This window comes from Nomia melanderi, chromosome 3 (genome assembly GCF_051020985.1).
Source record: "Nomia melanderi isolate GNS246 chromosome 3, iyNomMela1, whole genome shotgun sequence".
NCBI lineage: Eukaryota > Metazoa > Arthropoda > Insecta > Hymenoptera > Halictidae > Nomia > Nomia melanderi.
Window position 1 is genome coordinate 12290248 of NC_135001.1, and position 22937 is coordinate 12313184.

The 22937-nt window shown below is 33.5% G+C and overlaps 1 protein-coding gene across 50 annotated transcripts in view; it reads left to right on the forward strand.

The window, feature by feature from the left end:
- Positions 1-22937, forward strand: part of slo (calcium-activated potassium channel slo) — a 162025-nt gene that overhangs the window by 128411 nt on the left and 10677 nt on the right. For 12 of the 50 annotated variants that reach the window (XM_076366245.1, XM_076366243.1, XM_076366244.1 and 9 more), the window contains 7 exons: positions 4731-4781; positions 7620-7640; positions 10531-10599; positions 13659-13691; positions 15847-15979; positions 19127-19186; positions 20830-21226. In XM_076366245.1, the coding sequence (XP_076222360.1) occupies positions 4731-4781; positions 7620-7640; positions 10531-10599; positions 13659-13691; positions 15847-15979; positions 19127-19186; positions 20830-21226 (764 nt within the window). The remainder of the gene's footprint in view (positions 1-4730; positions 4782-7619; positions 7641-10530; positions 10600-13658; positions 13692-15846; positions 15980-19126; positions 19187-20829; positions 21227-22937) is intronic. The other 38 variants (XM_076366252.1, XM_076366290.1, XM_076366250.1 and 35 more) reach the window with 10 other exon arrangements.

Sequence of the window (22937 nt, forward strand, 5' to 3'; positions counted from 1 at the left end):
TTTAATATTATTCGTATTATCAGATGAATGTAGACAAAATTATGACAGCAAATAGTAACTGTATTTAAAGAATCTTTAAGAAACAATTTAAAAATATTGAAATGTTGTACAAATTTTTATATACGTTTGAAATGTTTGATTATAAAAAGAATAAACGGATTTTCTCTTATTATTAACAGCATATAATTGAATATGCAGTAGCTACTATTTTATGTATAGAACTGTCTTTTAAAATGGAAAGACAGTAACGTGAATGACATAATTTAATTACTGCCATAGCAGACATAAGATAAGGCACAAAATCTATGATTATACAGTATACAATTAGCACATCGTTATATTAAGAACTTTTATTAGAGAATAGCATTAGAATCATTGCCAATTATTATTTAATTATAAATGTGAAATATTCGTAGTCAGACGAAACGATTATAATTGAATATTATAAAATTGAAAGAAAAGTGAAACGGAGCATTAAAATTTACAAACTTGTCAAAAATTAATTTTCAATAATTTACAGTTAAATGGAGCTAAACTATGTGTTAAATTAAGTTCGAGGTAGCTTAAGCAATAATGAAATAATGCAAAGAATAATGTATAAAGCATATCAATTTTCTGTTGCATTCTACTTTGTAATGAAACCCTCGTCGAAAATCAAAAGCTAATTTGGTACGAATGTTCTTGTAACTCACTGTGAACGTGCAGTGCGCAAGAGATTGTTTGTCATTATTTTCACTGATAAATCCGTCTATATTTATCGTTTATTTAAGGAAAAGTCAGTTTATTGAAAGACAGTAAAAAATGAACGTACAAAAAGAGTCTATAATTTAAAATGGAAATTTATAATATATTGCAACAAGTGGAAATTCGAAAATTCTATACAATATTACACGTTAATAAATAACAAAAACCATTAACTTTCTTTAAAGCGTGATTGCAAGTCACATATATATAGACTTTGTCCAAAAGCACTTCGTTCAGAATATAGCAGAACACAATAATGTTCAAGTGATGCTTTTGCTTCCAACATGCCAAAACGGTGTTAATAGATTTCTTTATACAATTGAGATAACCAAGACAAATACTTTCAAAATGAGAAGAGAAAAAAAACCCGCTATATATAAAATAAAAGTAGATGTAGTAGTTCTATAAGACAAAACAGCGAAAAATGAAGTAGCAAAAATCATTTTACGTAGCTCCTTTTATGATCTTGTCTCTTTGTTGAGTGCAGAGCATAGAATTAAAAGGAAAAACAGGAAAAATTTTATTATTCTTCGTAGGAGACGCTGCAGTGAAAATCACGGCAAGCAGAATTCTTAAGCGCTGCGCATTGTTGCAACAATGAATATTTGGCTTCAGTTACCACGTGAAACCGTTGCTTCCGCAGATGCGCATTTCCGCTAAAGCACGTAATACAGATCGTATATTCAGTGTCTACACGTTCGTATGGCTGTTACGTTTCACTAATTAACAGATTTGCTCGTTCCAGGCTTGGCAATATTATAATTGAACGTTGTTTCGTTGTGCTCACACTGAAAGCCTGATTGTTGATTCATTTCTACCGGTTCTCGATGGGAAAAGAATATCCGTTCCGTTTGCTGAAGTGTCGTTCACGTTTCGAAAATAAGTTCAGAGGATCGTGCGCGTGTCGTATTTGTGTTCATTTGTGTGCTCCGTTTAGACGGAACGTGTTTGATCAAGTAGGTCGGTTTAGGATGTAAGATTTCGTGCAAGTTAAACCGCCCAGTGGTTGCCCGAGCCTCGTTCCTACGTACCATTTTTACAGACAGATTAATCTTGGCCTGTCCCGCGTGCACGCGGACGATACGAAGGTACGTGTTACTATTTACAAAATGCTTTGGTATGTTTGGCGAAGTTCGATCCGAACGATTCACGTTTGCTAGCCGTGTTTTCCATAAGATTTATGTAGCGCGAAATCGCACGCCGGGATCGATCAGGTGCAGGGATCAAGAGATAAATGTATTACCAATAATTAACCAGTCAAAGTTATAAGGACGGTATATTATAAATATTAAATATTAAATATTAAATATTAAATATTAAATATTAAATATTAAATATTAAATATTAAATATTAAATATTAAATATTAAATATTAAATATTAAATATTAAATATTTATATTTATGTTTATACTTATATTTGTATAATCTTAAATGGTTAGTCATTGATAAATACATTTACCTTAATTGTTATAACCAGAATGAAAAAGAGTCATAGAATAATAATTATTTTTCAATTAAAATTTTTTTTATTACGAATACGATTAGAAGTGACAATATTTTTTTCATTTCCGATTACCGTTATTGATGAAAGAAATATATTTTCATTTAATTATTAGTAGTAGTCTCTTTTCTTCGGAGCAACAAAAACGATTACTTAAAATTATTATTTGCAAGCAAAACGTCCAATTTTTCAATCGTAAAGTTTTTTGACAAATTTTCTCTAGATTTTGTCTAAAAATCGCAAAAAATGGTTTATATTTTTGGACTTTGATTAGCTGTACTTTGTCATTTGGGAACACGTCAGGGTACGGTAAACTGATAAACCTCTCCAATCTTTCCAGATCCAGACATTACCAGTTTTCTTTTTCCTTTTTTTTTAATCTCTCTAAGTTTGAATTTGAAGGTGAGTGCATAAGTTCTACTACTTCTATTGTTACATTCGAAAGTTTGAAAAATATTGAGGGTAATTATGAATTTATGTGTATTAAGTAATACACATCAAACGTCGAATGATAATATAACATTTGTAAAAATTGGAATTTATTAAACATAAAATTTAAATTAGAAATTGGATTTCCATTGAAGACAATGTAATATGCAATTATGTTTCTGATAATGTCGAAAAATAAAATATTATTATTGAGAGCTGTAAATAGATTCATGGTGTCCATAAGTATTAAAGTATACATAATTTAAATTTGTGAAAAATGAAGGGTGTTAATGAAAAAATAGCTTGTGGAAAAAATAATAGAGGAAATGAAATGAAGTAAAAGAATATCTTCAAGTACAGTATCTATTTAATAAATATCTATAAAGAAACAGAATGAACTGTAGTCTATTTACATTGCTAGATAAAAATTCAACAATGAAATATTTATTTTCATAATATTAATATGAACAATTGAGTCGAGTACGTACATATATCTCTTCTGTATAATCTCATTTCAGCATGTCTTACTTTATTTCATTCCCTTTACCATCTTAAAGGAGATCGTCTGTTTTAGGAACACCCTGTATATTAGCATTCGGTTAGAGCTTCGTGGACACCTACGGTCGTTCTCCTTGGCATCGATACAAAAATTACGAGGCCGGATAGGAAGATAATTCTAGGGAAATATAAATATAGATACTTTAGTGAACACATAAAATAGAATCCAAGCTCAAAGAAAAATTAAATGAATGACATCTAACTAATTGGAAGTGACATACTGTTTCGGAATAATTACGTATTTCTGACAAGATTATACCTCTGTTACTGCATTTCGCATATACATTGCGTAAACACAATATCTCTATATATTCCACATTATCTTTCCAACTGAAATAATCAAATACAGATCAATTTCAATGACATTAAAAATGTACACACTGCGTATTCAATCGACATTTCTTTTTCAATCCAACATTCAAGGTGAGTAGAACTTACGTACTCATCTAACGTACAATTAGTCAAACTCGTTGAAAATGATTAAGAACTCTAGCAAGATATTCGATAGGACCTATAGAATTTCTAAAAACAGAAGAAATATAAAAAGTCACGTGTCTCTCAAGTCGATACCGTGGTTTAGTTAGAAAACGTGCAGGAAAGGATTCGAAAAATTTCGCGATGATCGATGATCTCCGTTTCGTTTCGGGACTTGACCTACGAAGAGGAATAGCGAACCGCACGCTAGTATGACGAAAATTCCGTGTATCCATCGCGGCATTCGAAGCATCGAATTCGGACACCGCCTCCGAACGACAACCGTCGATGGGAATTGATGAAAGTTCTAAGTATATAACCGATGATGATGATCGATGCCCAGGGTTTATCGAACATACCGGTTAAAAATACCCCATTCTCCCCTCACACGTTACACACATTTAACATCATTCACTAATATCACGGTAGCAACGTCAGCAACCAGTAACTGTGCTTATTATTAAGAACGATTTTGGGAAAGAGGCGATCTCCGATCGGAGTTGTTGCTTATTGACGGGGTGGACGAAACGTACCTCTGTGTGTTCTGTCCTCACGATAGACCGATGTCATTTAACCGATAACCACCGATGTTAACAGCAAAAACTTCTCCGTCGATCGTCACGTTGCAGTAAATACTCGGGACCAGTTTCTGCATTCAAAATCATAAATCGAACAATCAAGATTCAAATTACAATATCATTACCGATCGACTCACATTATACAATACGTAATACAAACGATTTACGAATTCTGAATTTTTTTGTTAATCAGCAATTAATTTCCGTCATCGTTGAAACGTAAATTTTCTCTTGGTAAGTTCGAGCTTCTAAGGAGACGCGAATTCGGAGTTCGGAAAGTTAGAAAGGAGTAGTCGAGAGGTATAGAATTACTGCAATACGTGACACGTCGATCGAGAACTGGATCTACACATAGACCCTCTCCACCTGTTGCCACCTCCTGCATCTAGGTTGACATTATTTTGGTATGACAACTAACAGCTCTGGTTCTCCTCCCTTCGGGCAGTGGCCACATTCCGGAAAGGCGTGCGAGCTGTTCAAATGGTTGGAAGAGCAAGTATGTATCCCCGCGTGTAGATTCTATTCCACGTGTTATCACTTTATTTCTGGAGATTTTTTTTTCTCTCTGTCTATCTATCTTCATTGCCGTAACCCGAGAACACGAGGACTAGCTGAGATTCGATTGAAAAAAAAGTAAAGTTGCCCGATATTGAATGGGGACCTTTGATTCGATGGAGTTCGAGATATTGGTCGGCGGTCAGCGTCGGGCAAGATTTCGTTCGGATAAAATGCGAAAAGTATGAAAAACAGTTACATATACATTTGCTCGAAATTTTGTATACTTTTATTCGAATGAATGCAAATCGATTATTCGAACAGATTGAATTGAATTAGTGTATAAATACATTGAACGTTTGTATTTATTCGAATAAGTACGAAAACGAATGTGGCTTTGGTTAACAGGAATTTAGTTGGTTACGTTCGGGGGAAGATTTATTCGAACGATGCCCAACTCTGATTGCCATGTCATTGACACTTTAAATGTTTGATTTAAATGTTTGCAGCAAATTGTGAATTGTTCGCTTGACAGAGAGACGTGTTCGATTTGAAGGTCACGCATACTCCTCTCTTAGAATTCTCCTTTCATCGTTTCACTCGAGACACATTACTCATTTACGTTTGAGTGTGCAGATATGCGTACGGAATTTGATATCATTATACATGCTGCAATTGTTTGTTTGTGTCGGCCGTAACGAATGTTCAAGTATTAGCTTTCGTTTCGTAAGTCATTCGGCGATGATCATGCCTTGAATGGTGTGTGCTAGAAGAAGGAAAGACAAAGTCGCGACAGCCTGATTCATTTCGAACAGGACGATAAAATCAATGCGTATGCTTTGGGTCACTGACAAATATTGTACAGACAAGACAAACATTAATAATTTTATGTTCAAGTGTATAAACAGTACATTATAAATTTAATTTAGAAAGATACTTTATTTATATTTACTTATAAATGTTAAATAAATATTTATCTTACCACTTTAATGAAATGTTCAAGTTGATGGAAATGAAAAAACTTGCTGCACAGGTATTCCATTTTATTGTCTTTTACTCTTTTATTATAAGTTCATTAATCTGTAATCTAATTATCAGTATTATTAGTCGCTGAACTTAATTCAAATCGGCATACAATTAAATTACAATTAATAATGATGCCTCGTTTAAAACTGTTTCTAGATATCGTAATTATCATTGCGATGGAACGTTAAATGAGTAGTTGTTTAAAATCGATACGAAACATTAACAGAAAATTTGTCAGTGACTTAAAGTGTATCCAATATCGATGAATTCATAATTCAAATTCAAATTTTCTTTGGCAATAGCTTCACGAGTGTGATCAACGATTTTTTCAAATATTCATACAATAATAAGTATTCTTTTAAATTGGAGATTAGACCTACGAACATAGATATACTATTTGTCGTGCTAGTCGGTGTAACTTCGTTCAAACTGATAACACACAATTGATTTCAGAGTAGAATACTATATTTAGTGTTTTGAGATCCTATTGGTGTGATGTTTTCCATTTCTTTTTCCAATTTGTCTATATTTTTTTTTGTCTTACACATTTGTTTGCAACCGAGATTACATATTATCTATCAGTGTCGTGTTGAATGTAGTTTTCTGGAGGTTTGTGTCTTTTTTCGATGGTTATCGCGCGCGGATTGCGATCGCCTTGAGTCTTTTAACTTGATCTTGCATCGATGTTCGATATATCTATATAATTATTCGACGTATCTTTAGAGTATCTTTAGAGCTAGTATTTTATTGCGTGGTTTTTTACTCGTCTTGTGGCAAAGATCAACGACCATGTTGGAGATTTTCTATCATGAACCGGTACTCGCTTCGAATCCTTCAATTGTTTTATTTTTCTTTTTTTTTATTCATCATTTCGAATGTGTGGACGATTATACATCTTTACACTACATTGCGCAATTCCAATACGCTTTGTGTCACAGAATCCTCTTCGCCGAGATGTCGTTTCAGAAAAATAACAACAAAAATGAGAAATAAACTTCTAAAAAGAAATTCGTACCTCATGAAAATTATTTTTTCACTTTTTTCACTTACTAGCTTACACTTACAGTGACCTACAAATATCATAAATAATCTTTTAAAATTAAAATCGAACATTTATCATTTCTCATTTTTTATTGTCATTCACACTCTTTCGTTGGGATTTTCTTATATAAATTTCTCGTTTAACGCACAAGTGTAACGTATGAATAACATATAAACAAAATGAATAGCACGACGACGCTCGTCAAAAAGTATTCTGCAAATTTCCCGTCGAGCCAACCGTAAATTAGCAATTTAACGCGTTAAATTGTTAATACTCGTTTTCCAGAAGCGAAGTAGTCTGTTCACTCAGATTCCGACATTTCCCGGCACAAAATCTCTCATATGAACGATGTGTGCGTAAGATCCGGAAAAAAAGGAAACAAAAATGAATCAACGGTTTTCACTCTCATCACTTATCAAAGCCTCGCATAATTATCGTTCCCTATTTTTTTTTTTGTTCATTTGTAACTCACCTGTGATCCACAAGTACCCACATACACGTACCCACACGCGTGTCCTTGCGTGATCGTAACGCGCGTGCATTTATTATATATGTGACACGTCCGCGCAAATGTGTACATGTCAATATTCACCGAACGCATACGTATAGAAACGAATATTCGCTCATGCATACACGTAAACACACATAGACACGCGGTCGCGCACATCCACCATGTACACCTAATGTCAACGACGATCTAACCCTTTTAACTAACTTTCTATGTGTCTATCTGTTCGAACTTTCTTCTCTTCGCCCTCTACTACCACATAGGTGAAGACTTCTCGTATGCAAGTAAGTCTACCACGGAGCGGGTGTATAATAACGATAATACGTAACTGTGTAATATGTACATTATTATATATTATGCACGCGGTGGCCCTTTTACATCGACCCAATCGAATATCTTTGGAAATTATCGATGATACTAAAAAATGTGACTGAAAGAAGCTGAACGGTTTCAGAAATGGAAAAACTTATGTGGATGTGTAGAAAAGAAGTGGATCGTACGTGACAGTATTATTATTATGATATTATATCTGTATTTATAGATATATATTAAATATTGGTATTATTATGTTATCATATTTATAGTTGTAGACAGATGATACTAATACTTAGTATTATCTGTATTACTATAATATCGCCATTCTGTATATATTTGGTATATTAAAAAATATATGATTCTATTTAAGAAAAACAGAGTTGGAAAAACTTATGTAGTCACATCAAGTAATGTACCATCTGAAACCTCTTAACTTTTGTCTGACACATTTCTTTGTACCATCGATGGTTTCTAAGATATTCGAGTGAATCGATTTAAATGGGTCATACTATAAGTCTGCGAATATTATAATATATAATACATGCCACACTGCCGCTAGATTTTGCGATATAATTGAGAAGACGCATAATATACATATATTTATGTATAGCTCACAAAATAGTAGGTTTATATATGTGGCCATCATCAATTACAGAGCAACGCTGTATTATTTTGTTCGATACTGCTGAAAGAAGAGTTCCACCTAACTGCACACCTATCTTTTTTTTTTTAATTTTGTTTCACTCGTTCCCACTTCTTCCGCTGAATTGTCAGTTACCTTGCAAGGGGATGTACTCGAGGTTTCGATGCGAGAAATGTCTGAAAATGCGCAAACTTAAAGGAGAATCAAATATTCTTCATTCACCACTTTTACCATTCTAATTTTTATTTCGCCACAATAAGTAACACGTGAAAGATAACATTTTTCCAAGACCGTCAATAGTTAACGAAAGATTCTAAATATATAGTTCTGATTAAAAAGAATAATAATTAAGAAATAAATAATGAGTAACCAATAACTGTCCGATATTCAATTTTATATTCAAGATTCTCCGTAAACCAGTGTCTCTTTATAATTACACCGTCTCTGTTAAACAATCGGAGTAGATAACAAAAAAGGAAACTTTTGATAAATCACATATTTGATTACAAAGAAACGCTATCGTTTTATTTTCTTACGCTCCTCGCACGTTCCGAAGCTTTGACGTGTCTCGAATCGATCGTTAGAGTATTATCCCTCACCGACGACACGAAAAAAAATGTATTATACTTTTGCATGTCATAGGACATTAGGCATCGTAGAATCCAAGGCGAGAGTAAATCAGGTATTAGAAAGCTAACTTACAAATCTAGTGAAACGGCGCTTAAAGTCGCGCGTAAGCGGCCTCTCGCAGGTGCTATTTCCCTCCTAGTCTTAAACGCTATCAGCCTAACCGATGCCACGAGACATAACAAAAAAGAAAAAAGAACAGCAGAGCAAATATGCCAGCGACCGGACAGAACGGCTGTATCCGGTTCGCAAATGTCTTTTGCAAACGACGAGTTTTACACCAACCCTCTACGTGCCCGCCACCCGGAACCCTCCACCAGACCACCTCTCTTTTAGCTACTAAGGATCCTCTGTAACTCTGCTTTCGACACACAAGTAGAAACTCTTACGATCTTCCGAGCACTCTTTTGATTCTCCCAATATATCGCACAAGTTATATATTTATATCCGTCGAAAAGTGCACTGGCAATGTCGAGTAAATATCCACACCGTAACGAGTTCTACCAATTGCATGCTGGAGTTGTTACTTAAGTAGAGCACTCGGCGGAGACAGAAACGCGACTAACAATATTGGAACATTTTTTACCTCTCGATTCAGTATTTCTGTGTCGGAAGGTTTCAGAATATTTCCATTAGAGAATCTCGGATTTTCCGTGTCGAAATATCGTAAGTAACTGCAAGTGTGCTGGAAAATTTCCAAATTTTTGTATCGAAATATATAAGAATTCGCGCGTTTGACGATTTCAAAATTTTCGTATTGGAACATGTAAGAATTGGCGTGCTAGACGATTTAAAAATTACTATGTTGAAACGTGCAAGAATTCGTGTGATAGATGAGGTAAGAATTTTTGTATTAGAAGGTTTCTTTTTCTGTGTTGAATGAATCTGATTTATGTGAAAGGTTTCAATGTTGGATGTCGTATTTCGCCTCCGTGAACGTTGGCATGAATTTATCTGGCTGTGCACGCCGCTTACCATTCGTACGATGAGAACATGTACTCTAGCGTATCGATAGGCTACGTTTGTACAACGCGGAGGAGGTCATAGAGTTCTTCCACCGTATGTATCGTCTTCCGCTTCAATTTAGGACTCGTCCGCGTTGCCACGAGCAACATTGGATTCGGTAGAATTTTCAACATGTATTAGTACGCATTAGTGTTTACATTTAGTGTATTCTGTTAGATTAAGAGGCGTTCCAGCGTAAATCCATCATTGTCTCCCTTGAACGATTAATTCTTCCGTGAAGCACTGTATTTGTAACAACACCTCTTTCAGTGGCTATAATAGTATTAAAATTCTAAATGCTTGAACAGACAATCACTAAATGACACCTTAGATAATAAATCTTCTTATGAAAGTATTAAGTTTAGGGGAGACAGTATACTTGTAAACACCAGTGAGAATGAATTTTTACATGATAAATGAGGAAGTTTGTAGAAGATGAGTTTTCGTTGATTCTTTTACGCTGGAACGAAGCTTCGCTGTAGACAGTTGAAACGTAATAGCACTGGCCAGTGAGAGTAATAGAGTAGCAATTAGGCGTTAGTTAATTAGTTAGGGTAGCTAACATGTGTAGTGGTTTGTTACAGACGACCACCATCCTCCCCCCACATTCACTCCGCCAGAACTGCCCAAGATGGTTCACGTAAGAGGTACAGGTACACCTCAATCAAAACCATGCTACAATCTCGCAAGCTGACCTTCCTTATTTCGATAATTCACCAATTGATATACATATATATATATATTGTAACCAATCGCTTTCGATGAATATCACGAACGGAGTAATCGTGTTCGTGAGAAACTGCTTCACGAAAAGCGCTGCGCTCTCGATCTTTTTACTATTCACGATTATACTTGCACTCGATCTCTGATCATTTCTCTTGTGCGTTTCGCCGATCGAGGTTTATCGGTCGATTATTATATTTCTTGAAAATTTTATTCAACATTAGTGAAGTTACTTGATATTCTGCAGTGCTGGGTTTGAACAAACATTATTTGATTATTATTGATGAAAATATTTTAATGTTGTCCATTTTGTTTCGTTGAGTATCAGTTTTAATTGTAGTTAGTAGAGATGAGGTATAACACGAAAAATTATTTATGTGAATATTAATTATCTTCAGAGAATATAAATAATGTAAATAAACGCCAGCTTAGTAACGAGAAAAATTATTATTATAAGTGTTGCTTTTTTTATGGTTATCATGATAATAATTCAGTATATTGCAACGTGATTTTTGCTTTGAAAAATTTCATTATAATTATGTTTGTTATAGTTTTTAATTGATTAATTATACATGTCACGTGTAATTTAATAGAAAACTTAAAATGAATATAAACAAAATTCAGCACTGCTCAAAATGAATGTTTATTGGAAAACAATTATATTATTATTATATTAAATGTGGAGAAAGTATAAAAGTTATTGGGTTTAAATGAGAAAAAATGAATTCTTCAGGATCCGAATAAAATTTCTATCAACGTATTATCGTCGACTACTTTCTCCGGTCTCGACGAATGCATGCAGCTATAGTAGTCACATTATAGTTTGTATATTGAGTTAATAATTCTATTAATTTCCATATTTGTTGTAGATACTTTCTTTCGTAGTTTCTTTTTCGTTCGTACCATAACCAGTAGAAATTGATTTTCGATTTTTCTAGTATCGTTAGATATCACATCATTTTCGTTATCTCACGTTCATCCTTATTAATACTTTCTTTTCACTTTTTACCGTGCCATTCAGTGCAATTTATTAGTAATAATAAGCACTTAGCGATCATACAGTTATCATAAGATTTCGTAGTGTTTATCTATTACTATTTGTGTCAATTATGTTTCGTTGTAGATTAAGTTTCGTTTCGATTTCATTAGAAACATTTTGGGTTTGTAACGAACATGTCATCATTATTAATGTATTTTTCTTTTATCTTAGACGAGTGGTTACACGAATAAATTGAGTAGCTTGAAATTATAGAATACGGTAACTTTCGAATTGGTCCTCATGATTGGTAATACTGTTGCTGGGAAAGAAATTCAAGTAAATACAGATGTTTAGATCATAATTGTTCGCGATGATCAAATCTGTTCATATAATTAGTATATGAAATACATTTATTGTGGTGTTCGTCTGCGTAAGTAGTCTAGTAAAAGTCAACGGAAATCAGCGTTTCTCACTCTTCAGTGTTAACACGTGATGAAATTTTTGTATAGTGAAAAATAATTAAACAGCTTACTTCGAAACATTCAATTAAATCACTTTTTTTTTGTCGTTTCGTCTGATTTTTGTATGTATATTATAATAAACAGTTTGAGAAATGCTGTTTGAAAAGAATATTTTGAGTGATTCAATATTTTCTATCTATTTTCTATGTTCTGAAATATTTCTATATGTATATAATATATATATACATATATTATATATTTTATATATATATTATAGATATACATTTGATTTAGGATGTTTAGAATACAATTTTCAGTATCTTTTTCTCGATGTGTGTCACTTGTATACGTGTTCTGAGTATATATTGACCGGTTATTATTATACATTCGTATATGCGTTCTTTTTTCTGTAATTTTATTATCGATTGCAAAGGAAAGAGCAATGATATTGATAGTTGTAGAGAGCACGGTAGATTGGACACATTTGTTATTACAATTTCTTTCCATGGTAACACTAGACAGGGCACATTTCCATATTCTATTTCATTTCTTTGGTTTTCATTTTTTTATTCAATTTATTACGCATAGGTGGTGTTTCATCTGATTATCGTGACAGGCGCCTAACCGCTTTCTTTTTACTGTCCATTGCGGACGCTTCGCACGCGTCATAATGGCCACGTGTTGTCTGTGCCGCGAATGTTGCTTGGTTTCTATGATACATCGAATTTGTTGTTCCATTATTCCGTAATCTTAATCACCAATCACTGATTTTTAACTACCGAAAGTATTTAATAAAATGAATTATGTAGTATTTCTGATGCAAGGCTTATAGCAATCTATATTTCTTAAATAACGGAATCGTAAGATCACTAATTTCAGGGAAATATTAGGTAAATACATTTAAACGCTGATTAGATTACAGGAAAAATTAAGCCATAACAAATGATTTCTCGATCAAAATGACATACATTGTAGAGAATTAACTATTTTACGATTTCCAAGTATTTAACTTAATTGTCACAATATGTATTATCATTGAATTATTGTATAATCATAATTTTCAAAGTATGGTACTTTTTAACAATGCTATAATTACAGTATCATCGATATACAGTTTCCTTTCGAGCGATTAATTCGCAGAACATACGGCAAGCAATTGTTTACTGCATACGAATGAAACCGAAAGAAAATCATTGACATTCAGTGAACTTTTCCTTGACAAGCCATCAATTATCATATCATTTGTGCGAATAATTCGCGTGACAAATGGCAATCGATGTATTTTTGATAACCGCAACGTTCGTCGGCCACCTGCAATTCCAGCCATTGGAAATTCACAAGGCGGCACGTGCAAGGGATAAAGTATGCGTGCCTGTAAGCATGGGGCTGTAGGCTCTTGCTGATAAGAAGTATAATGCGCTATAATGGGGGGGAGTTAGGTCACGATCAGTGTGACACTCTGTAATTGTCTTAACCATTGTTGCTTTGTCTATTAGCTACGTCGGACAACGGGTCTAGATACGAATTAATGCTGATGTATTAATTGTAGGTGAGGTCAGTCGCGATCGAGACGACCCTAACGGTGAGTTTCGAACGAATTCCTAATTCGCCTGTCCCCTATTGTTAGATAAACATCTAATGAATGTTTCTAATGTCTCTCACCGCCTCGTTACCACCGTATCCAAGGTACACGAGCACAATGTCCGTACGGCAAATATAGTGACTTGTTTGCGACTTTCTTGAGTACTCAAGTGGTGGTCAAATTGTTCTCACCATAAAAATATAATAATATTTTACAACACTTATTGTACTTATTATAAAAATATTTAACAATAATAATAACACCTTATCTTCAGGTGACGCCACTTGGCCTTAAACTTTCTTATAAACTCGTCGATGAGGTGTTAATATACTAGTGATAATTATATATGATAATAATACAATGATATTTTGATAATGAGAACAATGTTCGTTGTAAAATATTTATTATAATTTGTTCTTGTTATATAAATGTATAGAACACAAATTTAACCGTTAACAGCGCGTGCTGTGCACACACGTGAATTTGTATATATTCACTAATAATTTGTAACAGTAACAAGTAAATAGTCGCTTGTATGTACCTACTTATGGATATGCACGAGGAATTCTTATTGTAAATAGAAAATTAAAAAATCATTTTTATCGTTATTGCACTTACACTGATTAGGTTAGATTGAGATTAAGATTGGTTCTCATAAATGTTAGTCGAAATAATGGTAATAATCTTGTGAATGATTTGTTCTAATGAAATCTTTAATAGATTTCGTTAAATATGGTCCATTAAATGAGTTTTTCGTTATTCTAAATCGATCTGTTATACAGAGATCGAAAATAATGCTCGCTACTGACTTCTGCCTTTACCATTGCTCGCTTTACTTTAACTTAACCCTTAATGTTTCTTTTTAAAGGGATCAATGCTAATCTACTTCCTTTCTCTTGATAATTGCTCTATAAATGCTTAGAGAAGTCACTATGTTTGTTTCACCATATATACAGTAATGCCTCGCTAGTAGTCCGCCAGGCCTTATTATTCACTCCTCCCCTATGATTTTGAGCAAACTTGAATAGTTTCAAATCGTTATTCACAGTACTAAGGGAATTTGATTCAAATCAATACTAACAATACCCAATACTTAACAATGTCAGTTTTTAGAATGCGTAAGATTTTAGGTAATGAAACATACTTTAACGCGATAGGTATATCTACACGTTTGTGACTAAGTGTACTACTTCTAGCAAGTTTCTATCTTTCAGTGAGTTCTAATATGGAGAACTGTTAAAGAAAAGTGGCTCTCAAATTGATACGCACAATAATGAACTTATTTGTGGTTTTTATCTATTTAATTTCTTTATGATTTATCTTTCTTACTATTCAAGACGTAATACGACTCCAAATGGCGCGAATATTATTACTATACTCGCAAATCATTGTTACTTTCAAATTTTGATTTGCCAGTGAACTGCGGATCTCTATGCACAATTACATTATTATTTCTATTGAGGTAATTCTTGGAAAAATGTTGCCGTTTCTCTAGACAATTTTATTCGATTGAAAATAATCGAAGTATTTTAGTCAATTTTATTACATAATATTTCATAAGCAATACAGTGTGCATAAAATCCGCAGATTAATTATAAGCGAGGTATTACTAAGCACATCAAGCACTGTTTTCCTTAAATTCGTATGATGGGAATACGAATCTGCACTAACACCGATCAGAATAACTTGATCACAACTGCACTGTAGATTACATTTATTTAAACATAAATTTATGTGTAAAGTGGTAAGTTATAAAACAAACCCGGTATATAGATCTAAATGCGTTCATCCGTGAACAAAACATTCAGGTTGCGTGTAACTACAATTTTATAAGATTATTAATTTCCAATTTCATCTTGTGTGACTTTATATGATTATTTTTCTTTATATGCTTACTCGAACATCACATTACAATGAATAAATACAATTAATGAACCCGATTTAAAAACGAAGTTTATAGGTGATAAACTGGAAAATAGATTCTCCTATGTTGGCAAGCATGGTTTTAATTATATTTTATTACTGTTATTTATATTGTCATATAATGCAAGTTAATATTAATTTCCAAACTTTTATGTTTATAGAAACCGTGATAAATAGTTAACACTGAACTGCATAGTATATAAATACGAAGTAATTCTCACGTGTGTTGCAGCTATGAGAAACCATCGAAATTCCGTCGGGATGACCATGATGAATTCGACGAAGCAGGTAAACAAGGTGAAACCGAACGTGAATCGAGCGCCGAACGATAACCTGACAAGTCCGAATCAACCGTACAATCAAAGGTATCTAATTAACGTCAAGTATGTGCCTCAGTTCGGTGTACACTAGTTCAAGTGTGCATACCTCACGAGAGACAAATTAATTATCGCAGAAATAATGTTGTACAGGTGTTGGTGCAGCTAAGGTTCATTTGCGTGTAGATTTCATTGCATAAGTTACTTAACACTTAACCGGCCATTAAATATAATACATACACTGGTCCACTAAAGTACTTCAATGTGGATATATTTGTAATAAAAATGAACATCCCAAACGTGTGTTATTCGACTTAAATGAAATGTACCTCTACACAGCATTCTCACATTAATTAATTTCGAAATATAGAATATATGGCGGGTACAACATTTGCATTACAAATGCGTAGATTTTAAATACTTTTATGGGCCAACGTATTTATGTGTTCACACGTCATTCACGAGTCCAATAATGTATTCATCGCTTTCATCAAACGTCCAGTCAATAATTCACTAATTATGGCCGTCGGATTTTCGGTTGACATCAAACGCTAATAATTAGTGGAAAACCGAAACCTGCAAATTATAGATTGCAGTTGAGGACAGCACTGTAAAAAATAAGCAGTCACTGTGTTAGGTTCACTGCCGAGGACCTTTTTTTATTTGTTTTCATTCATCTGGCGTTCTGGAAGGGATATTTTCCATTGTTAGCGTCGCGCAACTCGGAAAAGTCAGCGCGATGCTAGGGAGAAGTGGAAGTTTTAATTTTTCGTCTATGTTAGCTGGCTTGTCAAATATCTTAATAAATATTCACGGAATATAGTCACAAAACTTGATAAGGGCCATATCACTTGATACATACGATTGGTTAAGTGTTAAAGTATAATGTGTTTTATATTTCAAAGGACGCTAATCGTGCATTCAAATTTTGAAAGAGCAATTATTGAAAATGTAACCGTACACGAATTCAATTTATTCAGACGTAAGTATAGTGGAGCCTTTGTTATCCGAACTTTTCTTATGTAATTTGAAGTAGGAAGTTTTTACTGAAAAATACGATAATTTCCTGTCAGATTATATACCAAAGATAAATCGGAGAGTACAAACAAGTCGATTGAATCTTTTAAATTTAAGTAATTTCAATTTTCTGTTACTATTTAAAACAAATAATATATAACTTACTATATAATAAATGATCCCCAATTTGTACATTAGCCATCAATATTTTCTCTACGCTTATTAGAACGGAAGTCACGTCGTATGGTAAATTTCAAGCTTTCAACTGCAAAATCAAAATTTATAATTTCATTTAATTCAGGTCAGATAATTGCAAATTTTGTATCACTTCGATTTTAGAATTCGTCGCTTTCATTGTAGATATTACATTTTTTTATATAAAAGAAAATCATAAAAATTACTATGAAAAAAAGTAAGTATTTCATCAACGATAAATTTTATACATTAGGATAATTGATTAGGATAATCAAGGTTCTACTGTACAGGTAGTTGCACAGTGAGTCTTGAAAAGTTCTTCAACTTTCCTCTTCGCAGTCACTCTTCTCTGTCTTCAATCTAATTATTATACTTGTCTGCAATAGTTGCACGATTAGAACTATCCAAGCCCTTACATACACAACGATATTCTTGTAAGCTGCACAAGTAAGGGTTATTCAAACTGTAAGTGGTCTCGTTCAGTTTTTTTTTCTCACCTTACACACGAACGTGCGAAACGTTACGTATCGTATCTCTCAGTCACACACGGTAGATGTTAATTTACATATTTTATGTTTTGAATAACCTTATAGATTTTCACAGCATTCACGTCTGCTGATATCTGTTGCGGGACATACGTACTTTTTCTCTAACGAGAAAGCTCCGGTCGAACAAGTTTGTACATTATGGAATGCATTCAAATACCTTATACGTATTCTTCGAGCAATCTGTGCATCTGTTCTCCTTTAATTAGCATGTTATTTCTCCTTATTCAAGCAATGCGTATATAAATTACACGTACAAAGTGTTTGGCGACAGATCGTGCATGATAATTTAAGACGAAAACAGGGAATGAAAAGTTTGTAATTTTGACTTCGCTTTCAAGTCACTTTAATCCTTTGATTTACTATTCTTCAAAATTTAATTGTCACAGAAATCTTGAGCGTTTTATATGTTACTTATTCTTTTGTGGCAGAACAAGATCAATAAAAAGAATTATTAATTATTTGACCGACCTAGTTATTCAAGCTATTAAATCATAATCTTTCACATTGTTATTGTTTCCAAGCAATTCGGAAGCGCCGGTCATCAGTGACCACAGTGAACGTGTTAATCGTCAATAATTTGAAAACGAAGCTAAAAACGCTATTTTCTTATTCTTGATTTTCATCTTATATTGTTGCGGAGATTCTTTTCCTCCAAAAAATGTTCTCTTATCTGTTACCAAACACTTTGTAATTTGACTCGGTTCGTTCAACTCGATGATTCTCGGTAGAGAACTTCCATGCGATCCAGAATCATTCCCATGAAGTTGGAGAGTTTTTTAGGTCATTTCGAAAAGCTCATTGTTTACTCTGACACCGTGTAGCTTGTTTTATTGAAGCTCGACATTTCGATCGATTTAATACTAGTGAAAAGTGAATTAAACTCGTGAAACTATTTACACACAATTCCGACAGAATCGAATTGAAAACATAAAGAAAATTAGGAACATGAAATGAATACTGCCAGTTTAATAGGACACAGTGACTACAAGGGTGGTTATCGCTAAAGAGTCAACGGTTCTTTCGCTAGCGAAGCGTTCGAGACTTACGAAATTTATCGTAGTACACTTAAGATAACTCGAGCTATTGAATCACCCTATAAATAATGCGGTTTTTTAATACCTCTTTTCTTTTTGACAATTAAGATAAACGAAACTTTTTTAATATGAAATATATTCTCCTTCGTTATCTATAGATTTACAGTTAATAGATATTTACAGCTAACGAAGAAAAATATATTTCAGATTAAAAACAATTTCGTTTATCTTGATTTCTAAAAATGAAAGAAACATTTAAAAAAAACGCATTATTCATGGGATGACCCAATATTTTGATTGTCACCTACGCCGCAGATTCGATGATATTTCCACGTGAATCGATGAAGCTCAAGGTTCTGTGCGATGATAAATCCAACGTTGCAAACACCTTCTGATTCCAGATCGCAAGAGGAGTCCGCATACCCCGGCTACCATCTCGCCTACGAAGTCAAAAAACTCATGTACGCTTCTTTCGTTAACACTGTATTTGTTGTGCGGTGGTTATTCTTGTGTGGATATGTATTTATGTCTATCTGTGCGCTTATGGCAATTGAAGCTGCTACACGCTTGCTAAGAACACTGCATGCGATTGAGAAACCTCCGCGAGCACTCGATCAGTATTCACAATAAACGTTTTCAATATTAAAATCAATGGAATTAGTGAGATAAGAAATTTCACTAATTATTCTTCATTTTACAAGAATAAGTTGTAATAATTCTTATATTTATTATACTCAAATGATTTAGAAGTACAGTTTACCTTTTGCTCTGAGCCTCGTTCTGAAGGTTAACAGGGCAGGAAGGCAAGAGTTCCACGAGTGGACGTTTCCCCTTGTCACCCTGCCTAGTTAGCTATCAACACAAGACTCAGAATAAAAGAGACAAACTGTGAATAACATGATTTTACTGAAACACTAATTAAAAGAAATTGACATATGTTGATTGCTATCTTACTGGTTCAGTTTTTAGGTGTACAAATTTTTGATCCACATATTTTTAATCATACTTTCTATTTTCTCCAATAGTCTACTTACTTTTTAAAAAAAACTTTCTATCATTTTACTGAGTTCTGAAAGGAATAGTGGATTACATTTTGGCACTCCTAATGCATCAAATTATACAACAGTCCATAGTTTCCTTTTAATATTGCCTTTTTTCTATAGGAAGCTTCAAGGGTGAATAAAATATAGAATATACGTACAAGTTAATAAAATATTAAAAGAATAAATATAAAAACAATCAGCTATTCTAGTCTTTCGAATCATGAAGTCATCTAAATAACAATCTTCAAATAGTGAAATATACATCGGTATTTTATATTATTATAATCGTAATCCCGTGAAACTGAGATTCTGTTTTGCACGTCGCAGATGACACAAATTAAGAGAAATAAAATAAACTATATTACTCAGAGAATCTTTATAGGTTTGCTTGTTACTTTCGCATGAAACTATGTAGAAATAGGAACGTAGTATGCAGAAGCATGTTCACTGAAATGAGTATCTCCTTTAATCTGTACTAAAAAGGTTTACCACGATTAACAAGCACAAACAATTAGATATTACAAGAATAAATTGACTTTCTAATATAGATTAAAATATCATAGAAAATCAAATATAACAGCTTTAGAGAAGCGGTTTCTGATATATCGTACAACTAGTATAGAGAACTAGTAGCGTAAAAATTGATTGTTAGTTGACACTCTCATTAACGAGGGATTGTGTCCGGATTTATGTACCATATACAATACATTTGATGTTGTATGTTTAACTGAAGCAGCGTATTTTATATTATTACTTAGTGTTGTAAAAGGCTCGGGTCCCTCAAGTCTCAACCTTGAAACTTCGAAAGCTCGATCTAATCTTTAAAACTCTACAGCGATCAAGTCGTTATGCTCGAAGAATCAAACCATCATACACTACTTACATAACAACAGACGACGTACTGTTACTGTTCAAAGCTTAAGCCGTGAAAGCTCGAGTTCTCAAGGCTCGAGTTCTCAAGGCTCGAGTCACAGCTACAGCTTTCAAAGGTCGAGGCTCAGGACTCACTTTTACAACACTAGTAAATATGAATACTATTAACATTGTAAAACTTTTTACAGGCCGACGAGCAGAGCTTCAGGCGGCACGAACGTGAATAACAATGGTGGTCTTCAAGTCGGAATCGCCGACGATCAGGCGAAAGACTTCGATTTCGAGAAGACAGAAATGAAATACGACTCGACGGGCATGTTCCACTGGAGCCCATCCCGCAACCTCGAAGACTGTATACTGGATCGTAATCAGGCAGCCATGACGGTCCTGAACGGGCACGTCGTTGTCTGCCTCTTCGCCGATCCCGATTCACCCCTCATCGGACTGAGAAACCTTGTCATGCCATTAAGAGCTTCCAATTTCCATTACCACGAGCTTAAACACGTAGTGATAGTTGGGTCTGTGGACTACATCCGCCGCGAGTGGAAAATGTTGCAGAATCTACCAAAGATATCAGTGCTAAACGTAAACAATGTTTCTTTCAGTCGTTTAAGCGCCTTCACTGCCGCTAAACACTTTTAACTTGGACTTCTTCCTTTCGCATTACTCAAAATTCTCTGTGTTTCCATTTCTCACGTCTACTCGTTTTCGATGAGAGTTTAGTCAAGGTGTGCATCGTTTGGGGTGATACTTTCGATCATGTCACTCGTCTCGGTTACTTTTAGAGATGTGAGAAAATTTAATTACAAAGTAGTCATAGGTTTTTCTTTAATGCCAGGTTGTCGATGATTTCGAAATTCTCTATATTTTTCTAATTTTTGAGGTTTCGAATTATCATACTTATTTTTTACGATTGCCTTTGATCCGGGTATTTGAAGGTTATTTAAATGATACGTATGTTAGTTTTAAATATGCTTGTAGTGGTAGTTTACATTAAATGAGACTTAATTGAAAGTAGAAATCTGAAAATATGTTTGCCTTTTTCACATGTTTAAAGACAACTGAGATAGTTTAGGTGGTGAAAGTTACCCCAACCTGCACATTTACTTTCATTGAAATAAATCATCATAATTCTGAAGGACAGCAATTCTTAAGGTGAAATCCGTCCTTCGAAGTGTTTCAAATTTGTAGCCTCAGTTTTTGCTTTAAATATATTTATTTCCTATGGATTGAACATGTGTGTATAGGGTAGAAAATCATTCTTTTTTTAATTAATGAAGTTGAAGTCTTTATTTAAAGGATGTATGTTGACTTAAAAGTTAATGGCTATTATTGGATTCATTAATGCTACGTGTAATAGATAAATTTAGATAACAAAATCTTTTTTTAATGTCTTGAAAGCATGTATTTAAGACTGTTGCTACATAGAAGAAGGAATAGAACGAATAAAATGTACCAAATGCTGTAGATTTTATTATATTATAAATGTTATTAGTATAGACAGCTAATCAATTTTAATAGATACATATATAACAAGCACATGATATACTTCGAATGGACAGATTCATTTTAAGAACTGTTACTTTCATTACTAACAAATTATTAAAAAGTAACACCTTCAATTAAAATCAAAAGTAATTTCCTTTCATAATGTACTTCGAAAAGTCATGTAAATATTTCATATAATATTTTCCTGAAAAATTGCAAATGAAGATTTCAAATGATGAAAATCGTTTGGCGTAATGTCTAAACGGTAGGAGTAACATTCATTCCCCCTCGCGAAAAGTTTCAACGAATATACGTATATAAGAATTTTATTTCTGTGTTCTAAGATTATATCAAGATCGACTTAATATTCCATTAACATTGTTAAGCATCGAATATTATTCAAAACATGACGCACCCTCGCACTCTCGACAAATCATCAAAAAAAGAATATATTTCACAGCATACCGTATGTAAATCTAACAGAACTTGAAATAATCTTATATCAGAAGTCATACTTGAAGTGTAAAATAACTTTCCTATATTTAGTAATTCAGAAAACCAATAGTCCAAAAATTAACTCCAGTTGTACTTACCCCGTAACACCGTGTACATACAATACAAAAGTGTACCCTTTTTTCCTACATCGAGGATGTCAACACATTGATGATACAATCTAAAAGGGTACATATCAACATGAAAGATGGATCGGAAATGTGGAATACAATTTTAAAACGAATACAATATAATACAATTTAAAAGTAAAGTATACAGAGTATAATCAAGACAAACCGAAGAAGTTCGTTAACGA